The 8,822-nt window shown below is 49.5% G+C and overlaps 1 protein-coding gene across 1 annotated transcript in view; it reads right to left on the reverse strand.

Annotated features, from left to right (window-relative positions):
• The window catches only part of TECTA (tectorin alpha), a 130,334-nt gene that overhangs the window by 88,623 nt on the left and 32,889 nt on the right, over nt 1-8,822 (reverse strand). Inside the window, exons 5-6 of the mRNA XM_015413812.1 lie at nt 8,524-8,546; nt 6,937-7,102 (exon numbers count right to left, since the gene is read on the reverse strand). Of these exons, the coding sequence (XP_015269298.1) occupies nt 6,937-7,102; nt 8,524-8,546 (189 nt within the window). The remainder of the gene's footprint in view (nt 1-6,936; nt 7,103-8,523; nt 8,547-8,822) is intronic.

Here is an 8,822-nt window from a genome sequence, read left to right on the forward strand (position 1 = left end):
CCTCCTCTCCTCCTCCTCCTCCTCCTCTGCTTCTCCTCCTCCTCCTCTTCTTCTCCTCCTCCTCCTCTTCTTCTTCTCCTCTTCTTCTTCTTCTCCTCCTCCTCCGCTTCTTCTTCTCCTCTTCTTCTTCTTCTTCTCCTCCTCCTCCTCTATGAATTATCTGCCCTGTGGCTGCTTTTCTCTGTGTGTGTGATGTGCCATTAAGTCGCTTCTGACTTATGGTGACCCTATGAATTAATTACCTCCCCAAACCCCTTTCATTAACAGCCTCGCTCAGGTCTTGCAAACGGGGGGGGGGGCCCTTGGTGGCTTCCTTGATGGAGTCCATCCATCTCCTGCTGGGTCTTCCTCTTTTCCTGCTGCCTTCCACTGTCCCTAGCGTTGTTGTCATTCCCATTGGCTCTTGTCTTCTCAAAATGCGACCAAAGTACGATAGCCTCAGTTGAATCATTATTGCTTCTAGGGAAGAGTTCAGGCTCGATTTGATCTAGAACCCACTTCTCTTTTGGGCGGGCCACCGTATCCATAGATCTCTCCTCCAACACCACATTTCAAAGGAGTCCACTTTCTTCATACATCCATAGTAATGGGGAATACTCTGATATGAACTACCCTGATCTTGGCCGCCAGTAACGCACCCTGACACTTAAGAATCTTTCCTAGCTCCTTCATGGATCCCCTGGTGGCTGTCCTTAAGGAACGTTAAAGATGTCAAAGAGATCTTAGATCCCTCCTCCTTTGTTCGCTGCCTATCTTTTCCTCTCTCTGAGCATGACACCACGCCACATGCTGCTTCTTTGGGAGGGATGATTGGAGGAGGGGGGGCGTTCATTAATGTACAACCATATTCCTATGAAACAGCTGGGTTGGAAACAATTCGCAAACGGCCAAACTGAAACTCAACAGGAAAATAAGAATATCAGAAGGCCTCTGCTGGATCAGACCAGTGGTCCACGTAGACCAGCATTCTGTTTCACAACATGATCGCTCTCTTTAAATATTTGAAAGGCTGTCATTTGGAGGAGGGCAAGGAGCTGTTCCAGTTGGCAGCAGAGGATGGGAACAGTGTTCCCTCTAAGCTGAATTAGTGTGAGCTAGCTCACAGTTTTTTAGCCTCCTGCTCACAGATTTTTGCCTTAGCTCAGGAAGGAGGGCTCCAGAGCAAACTAATTTATGCAGTAGCCAAATCACTCACTCACAACTTTAACGCCAGTAGCTCACAAAGTAGAATTTTTGCTCACAAGACTCCACAGCTTAAAGGGAGCATTGGATGGGACCCGAAGCAACGGGTTTCAATCACATGCAGAAAGGCATCGGCTGGATATTAGGAAAAACTTTTTCACGGTCAGAGTGGTTCAAAGGTGGCACCAGCTGCCTAGAGAGGTGGTGAGCTCCCCTTCACTGGCAGCTTTCAAGAAGAGGCTGGACGAATATTTGTCAGAGAGGCTTGCGGCTGGTCCTGCATTGGGCAGGGGGCTAGACTAGATGGTCTCTGTCTGGCCCCTCCCAACTCTATGATTCTAGGAGACAACCAGTTATGCTAGATGGCCATCAAACAAGGCACAGAGGCCAAGGCTTTCCCTGATGTTGTCGCTTGGCACTGCTGTTCAAAAGTTTACTCCCTGTGGGTGGAGAGGTTCCCTCTACTCACCATGGCTAGTAGACATTGATGGACCTCTCCTCCTTGAATCTGTCTAACCCCGTTATGGTAATCTATATGCTTGTGGACGTCACTACCTTCACTGACAGTGAATTCCACAACCGAATGACTTGTTAGGGGAAAAAAGTATTTCCTTTGGTCTGTCCTGAAACATTTTGCTCGTCAATTTCATTGGTGCCCCCAAGTTCTAGTACTATGAGACAGGGAGAAAAAGTTCGCTGGATCTACTTTCTCTGGACCTGACTTGGAAGGCACAGTGTAGCCTGATCTTGTCAGATCTCAGACGCTAAGCGGGGTCGGCCCTGGTGAATACTTGGATGGGAGACCACCAAGGGAGTCCAGGGTTGCTACACAGAGGTAGGCAATGGTAAGACACCTCTGTTTGTCTCTTGTTTGTCACCACCACCCACTTTCTGCACGCCGTGGAAGAAGAAGAAGAGGAAGAAGAGGAGATTGGATTTATACCCTGCCCTTCAACAGTGTTCCCTCTAAGCTGTGGAGTCTTGTGAGCAAAAATCCTACTCTCTGACCTACTGGCATTAAAGTTGTGAGCGAGATACTGGATAAATTATTTGGCTCTGGAGCCATCCTTCCTGAGTGAAGACGAAAATGCATGAACCAGAGGCTAAAAAAATTGTGAGCTAGCTCACAGTAACTCTGCTTAGAGGGAACACTGCCCTTCACTACCCAAAGGAATCTCAGAGCGGCTTGCAAACTCCTTTCCCTTCCCCTCCCCACAACAGACACCCTGGGAGGTAGGTGGGGCTGAGAGAGCTCTGACAGAAAGTGCTCCTTTTCAAGAACAGCTCTTATTAGAACTACGGCTTGCCCAAGGTCATCCAGCAGCTGCGAGTGGAGGAGTGGGGAATCAAACCCGGTTCTTCCGGATTAGAGTCCGCGCACTTAACCACTACACCAAACCGGGAATGGCTCCCTCACTACAGAAAGAGATTGTCCCATGGAAGTTAACGTGGTCTTTCTTGTTAGTTCAATGGCTCATGAGTTACCTCTAGCTGAGAGCAAGTTCCCTGCTCTCCCAACTGGATCTGTGCTCCCCCTAGAAGTGTGCCGCCACTGCTATAATCAATTCTGGGGTTCCTTTTGCCTTTTGGCTGCATTGTGTCAATTGCATTTCCTCCTCTTTGGCTTGTGCATGCACGTACCAGCCCACTTGGAAAGCCTTTCGCACATCACAGAAATCTGGCTCACAAAAGACGATGCCACCATTTGCCTCGAACTAGCGCAACGCTTTGCCCGGCAGCCTCCCTGCAATTTGTTAATCGTTTCTCCCGGAGATAAGAAGAGAAGTGACAGGGGAAGGCAGATTACAGATATTAAACGTGATCGATTTTTAATGTGGAAAGCTCTTAGGCGTCTTTTGTCCTGTACCACCTTGTGCGTTAATGACTGCAAAGCACTTTGTGCTAATTAATATTACTAACAACAGCAAAAGAAACATTAACGAGTGATGATCGGAGGCCACAAACTCTGGCAGCTTACCCCTCCAGCTTCCGGAATCCCCTCTTGAATTCGGTTCCCAGAATTCACCCAGGGAAACCAGCCCAGTTAGCAACAGAGTAGGGATGTACCGGCATAACCTTTCCCAGTCCTTACTGGCTTTGTATGTTGTTGTCACCTTGACCTGGATGTCCCAGGCTAGGCCAGTCTCATCAGATCTTGGAAACTAAGCAGGGTCAACCCTGGCTAGTACTTGGATGCAGGGGTCATTTCCAACAGGAGCGCACAGGAGCGGAGCTCCGGCAGTAAAGAGCCCAGGGGGCGGGCACATGCAACAAGCCCCAACCCCTGCTCCCAGCAGCCCTCAGTCAGAGCAAGAAGCAGCCAGGTGAGCTGCAGAGCTCCCCCTGGCTTCCCAGTCCAAAACAGTCCAGTGGCACCTTTAAGACCAAGTTTTATTCAGGTACAAGCTCTCCCTCCTCTGCGAGGACAGTTCTGCATTTTCCCCCCGCCCTGATAGCTAGCAATCCAAAACAGTCCAGTGGCACCTTTAAGACCAAGTTTTATTCAGGTACAAGCTCTCCCTCCTCTGCAAGGACAGAACTGCATGTGCCCCGCCCCCCGCCCTGATAGCTAGCAATCCAAAACAGTCCAGTGGAGCCTGAGCGGTGGGTGTTGCCTTCTGACACACTTCCGGTAATGTCAGGGGGTGTGGCATATGCAAATAAGTTATGCTAATGAGTTATGCTAATGAGCTCCCGCACCTCTTTTTCTACGAAATGACCCCTGCTTGGATGTGGGACCTCCAAGGAAGCCCAGGGTAACTCTGCAGAGGCAGGCAATGGCAAACTACTTCTGTATGTCTTTTGCCCTGACATCGATGGCCCAGACTAGCCCGATCTCGTCAGATCTCAGAAGCTAAGCAGGGCTGGCCTTTTTTAGTACTTGGGCGGGAGACCACCAAGGAAATTCAGGGTTGCTACACAGAGGCAGGCAATGGCAAACCACCTCTGTTTGCCTCTTGCCTCAAAAACCCTACGGGGTCATTTAAGTTGGTTGTGACTTGACCAGTGCTCCCTCTAAGCGGTGGAGTCTCATGAGCAAAAAATTCTACTTTGTGAGCCACCAGTATTAAAGTTGTGAGCGAGCCATTTGGCTACTGCATAAATTAGTTTGCTCTGGAGCCGTCCCTTCCGGAGCGAAGGCAAAAATCTGTGAGCCGGAGGCTAAAAAACTGCCACCTAGCTCACACGATCTCAGCTTAGAGGGAATGCTGGACAGCCGTTTCCACCACTGAACCATTTTTCTTTACAGGTGCTCATTTGTTTCTTTGATGCTATTTTTGAAGCATTTATGTACCGTATAAAGACATGATGTGCCGTCTGTGCACCAAAGCACAAAGAGAACAAGTGGGACCTGTTCTGCTAGAGGCCTTCCTTCCACTAGAAGGCTGCCTTCCACTAGAAGGCTGCCTTCCACTAGAAGGCTGCCTTCCACTTGGGGCTGCCTCTGGTGCAAATCCGGAAGCTGCAGCTGGTGCAGAATGCTGCAGCTAGGCTGTTGATGGGCCTCTCGAGGAGAGACCACATCCGGCCGGTGCTGCAAGCGCTGCACTGGCTGCCTATAGCATACCGGATTCGCTTCAAAGTGCTGGTTCTCACCTTTAAAGCCCTGAATGGCCAGGGTCCAGCCTACCTGAGGGACCGCCTCCTCCCGTATGTTCCCCCAAGAGCGCTGCGATCAGGGAGTCTGGACCTTCTTCAGGTTCCAGGCCCCCGGGACATCAAGCTTGCCCTAACCAAGGCCAGGTCTTTTTCGGTGGCGGCTCCTACCTGGTGGAATGAGCTCCCGGCGGAGATCAGGGCCCTGCGGGACCTTGTGCAGTTCCGCAGGGCCTGCAAGACGGAGCTCTTCCGCCAGGCTTTTGAGTAGGAGCCGCCGCCGCCGCCACTATACCACCACCGTGGCTGATCGACCATCTACCTGGCCTGGACGGGGGTAAAATGGTGCCCAGAAGAGGAACATCATCCTAGCACTCCTGCGCCTAGTCCATCAGCCATCAGTGAGGGATACCGGCCATCTGGAACTTTAAAATGAACTCTGAAACTGAATCTTATTACGAATTGTAAAGCACCATTTTAGCTGTATTTATTGAATTTTTAATGTATTTTATGTTTTGTTTTTCGGCTTGCCGCTTGTTTGCCGCCCTGGGCCGTTCGGGTAGGGCGGGATATAAATCCCAAAAATAAAATAAAAATAGAAGGCTCCTCTCTCACACACACACACACACACACACACACACACACCCCTAGAATATATACATACACCCAGAATCTCTCTCTCTCTCTCTCTCTCTCTCTCTCTCTCTCTCTCTCTCTCTCTTTCTCCTCTCTCTCTCAACCCAGAATTAAAATGCATCAATTTCAGTGTGGGGCAGGGGGAATCTACAATAGGAAACAGAGAATGATGCAAAAATAAAGGATCACAGGTCTGATCCACACCAGAGAGGAACAAAACTGAACCAGGGCATTCGAAGTCTAAATGGCAGGTGCCGCAGACATGCAGACGCACCTCTAACACAAAGTTGCATTGACTCCCATTGCGAAATTTCCCTTCTTTCACAACTCACCCCCTTTTAAAAACAGTACACACAGAAATGAAGGGCCTCCTTGCCTGTTCCGAAGCAACACATTAATCACTAAATCACCAGGGCCACAATGAGAAGGCTGTTCTCTTCAATAACTGATCTCTATAGGTTAACAGTCCTCTGACTGAAGAGAAGTCAGAAGTTTGTTTATTTATTCCAAGTGTCTAGGGAAAACCTTGTATCCCAGCAAAGGTCACTCACATTTATCTAAGATCAATGTAGCTATTCTTGAAATGAGTCACTACGAATGAATCACAATGATACAAAAAATACTGGCGTATGTAAATGAAATCAAAAACAGAAAGGCCTATCATCCCTTATCCTATCTTATCTCTTATCCACTTTCAATGCACGTTAGCAACTGTTTGCAAGCGGATTTTGCCGTCTCACACAGTAAAATCCAGTTGCAAAGTGCATCGAAGGTGGATCGAGAGTGCGCTATTCAGCATGTGTGAAAGGACCCTTGATCATTCTTAGGATGCTTTGTCTGAGCCAGTTTGGTGTAGTGGTTAAGTGTGCGGACTCTAATCTGGGAGAACCAGGTTTGATTCCCCACTCCTCCACTTGCACCTGCTGATATGACCTTGGGTCAGTCACAAGCTCTGGCATAGCTGTCCTTGAAAAAGAGCAGTTTGTGTCAGAGCTCTCTCAGCCCCCCCCCCAACCTCACAGGGTGTCTGTTGTGGGGAGGGGGAGGGGAAGGGGTTTGTAAGCCGCTCTGAGACTCCAAGTGAAGGGCGGGGTATAAATCCAATCTCTTCTTCTTCTTCTGAGTAGGAATTTCTGCATTCCATTTTACAGGATGTTTGATGATAGTTCAACAGGTTTTTAAAAACTGGGTTAATCTTATCCATACACCACATGTATCGATTTAGGTAGTAAAGAAGAGAAGAGATTGGATTTATCCCCCGCCCTTCACTTGGAGTCTCAGAGCGGTTTACAAACTCCTTTCCCTCCCCCTCCCCACAACAGACATCCTGGGAGGTAGGTGGGGCTGAGAGAGCTCTCTCGAGGACTGCCCTTGAGAGAACAGCTCTGACAGAACTATGGCTCACCCAAGGTCATCCAGCAGCTGCAAGTGGAGGAGTGGGGAATCAAACCGCTTCTCCCAGATTAGAGTCCGCGCACATAACCACGACGCCAAAGGAGAAGCATGTTGTACGTGGCTTACCCCGGGCACTGCATCCACTCGCCGGGTCAATTTCTCTCCCATCGATTCGGAAGACCCAACGGCCAGGCAGGTTGACGTTGGTCGTTTCTTCAATGTTGACGATTTCTGCGGTTCTGGAACCAGGAATGCTAAAATAGTTGGTGTTGTTCCCACCGTTGAAGCCTGCCTAGAAGACAGAAATGGCACGGAGTTGCCCACGTCGGAGCAAAAACAAAACCACTGAATTATGGGTAGACACTCAGCCTTTCACTCTCTGGGCGATTTCTCACTAGAGCTGCCTCGCAGCACAGCGCCGTTTGCCCCGACACAAACATGTCAATTTCACACCCGAAGCTCCGGGGCTGCATTTTGACTCGGGGCTTCGCCGGATTTCCTCCGCAGTTTCGTGATCCTGGTTTTTGTTTTTTATTTTTGTCTTTTTATTGCTGGCTAAAGAAAAGCCCTTCGAGTCTGGTGTGCGGTGGAAGGAGAGACAGTCCCGTTCCTTTCCACATTCCCACTCCCCTGTTTCTTCCCAACCCCTTACTTCTCCATTCATCAGGCAGCCCACTGCTGTAGGCCAAGCAAGGAGCACGGTTTCTCTGCAAAGCCCGGCCCTGCCTCATGCTTCCAACTTAACACAGGTTCCATGTCCTGAGAAGAGAGGAAGTTCCATTTCCTTTTCCCTCGATCCAGAAGCTGCCTGTGCTATAGGGATGGAGGAAAAGAGGCGATGCCCCCCCTATTTGAATACGGTCTGTTTGAGTGGGAGGGGGAAAGTAAGAAAGCCACCAACATGAAGCTGCCTCCATTTCCCCTAGGGCTTCCTCTTCCTCTTGAAGAGCCCCCTCCAAGGATTGTTTTAAAAGCCAAGCCTGGTGCCTTACTACTGGATGCATGCATGACCACAGGGGAGGGGCCATGAATAGCTCAGTGGCAGAGCATCCGCTTGGCATGCAGAAGGTCCCAGGTTCAATCCCCGGTATCTCCAGTTAAAAAGGATTAGGTGTAGGTGATGTGAAAGACCTCCGCCTGAGACCTTGGAGAGCTGCTGCCAGTCTGAGTAGACAATAGTGACTTTGATGGACTTAGAGTCTGATTCAGTAGAGGGCAGCTTCATGTGTTCTGGGGAGGGGCTGTGACTCAGCAGCAGAGAATCTGCTTGGCATGCAGGAGGTCCCAAGTTCAATCCCCGGTATCTCCAGTTAAAAGGGTGTAGGTGATGTGAAAGACCTTTGCCTGAGACCCTGGAAAGCTGCTGCCAGTCTGAGTAGACCTAGAGTCTGATTCAGTAGAAGGCAGCTTCATGTGTTCCTGGGAGGGGCTGTGACTCAGTGGTAGAGCATCTGCTCGGCATGCAGAAGGTCCCAGGTTCAATCCCTGGCATCTCCAGCTAAATGGACTCTGGCAAACCATGGCCAATCAGAGTAGACAATAATGACCTTGATGGACCAGTGATCTGACTCGGTATAAGGCAGCTTCATGTGACTACCTTACTATGGAACAACGTGGATGGGAGGAAGGACAGGCAAGGCTTTTGCTGTGGCCACCAGGCCCTAACATGGTCCTGTGAGCAGACGGCCCTTGAGGATGAGCTCAAGATCTTACCTGAGCCATCACACCACCGAGACCTGGAACTCAGAAAGGATGAGCAAAAGGCAAGGCAAAGAAAACAAAGAAAATAAGGGCACTCCAGGGCAGGGGTTCCCCAACCTTTTTAATCCTGAAGAAAACTAACCAGTCCTGATCACAGAATTCAGGCTGTTCCCAGCAAAGAGATTTGAGTTTCAAATACTGGCCTAGTCCTGTGGATAATAATAATAATCTTTCAATTTATTGATCGCTCAATCCTGCAGAGCTTGCTGGCTCTGAGCGATTTACAGTTACTCATTTCTACGAGGGACTAA

This window comes from Gekko japonicus, unplaced genomic scaffold (genome assembly GCF_001447785.1).
Source record: "Gekko japonicus isolate JY-2015 unplaced genomic scaffold, Gekko_japonicus_V1.1 scaffold890, whole genome shotgun sequence".
In the NCBI taxonomy this organism is placed as follows: domain Eukaryota; kingdom Metazoa; phylum Chordata; class Lepidosauria; order Squamata; family Gekkonidae; genus Gekko; species Gekko japonicus.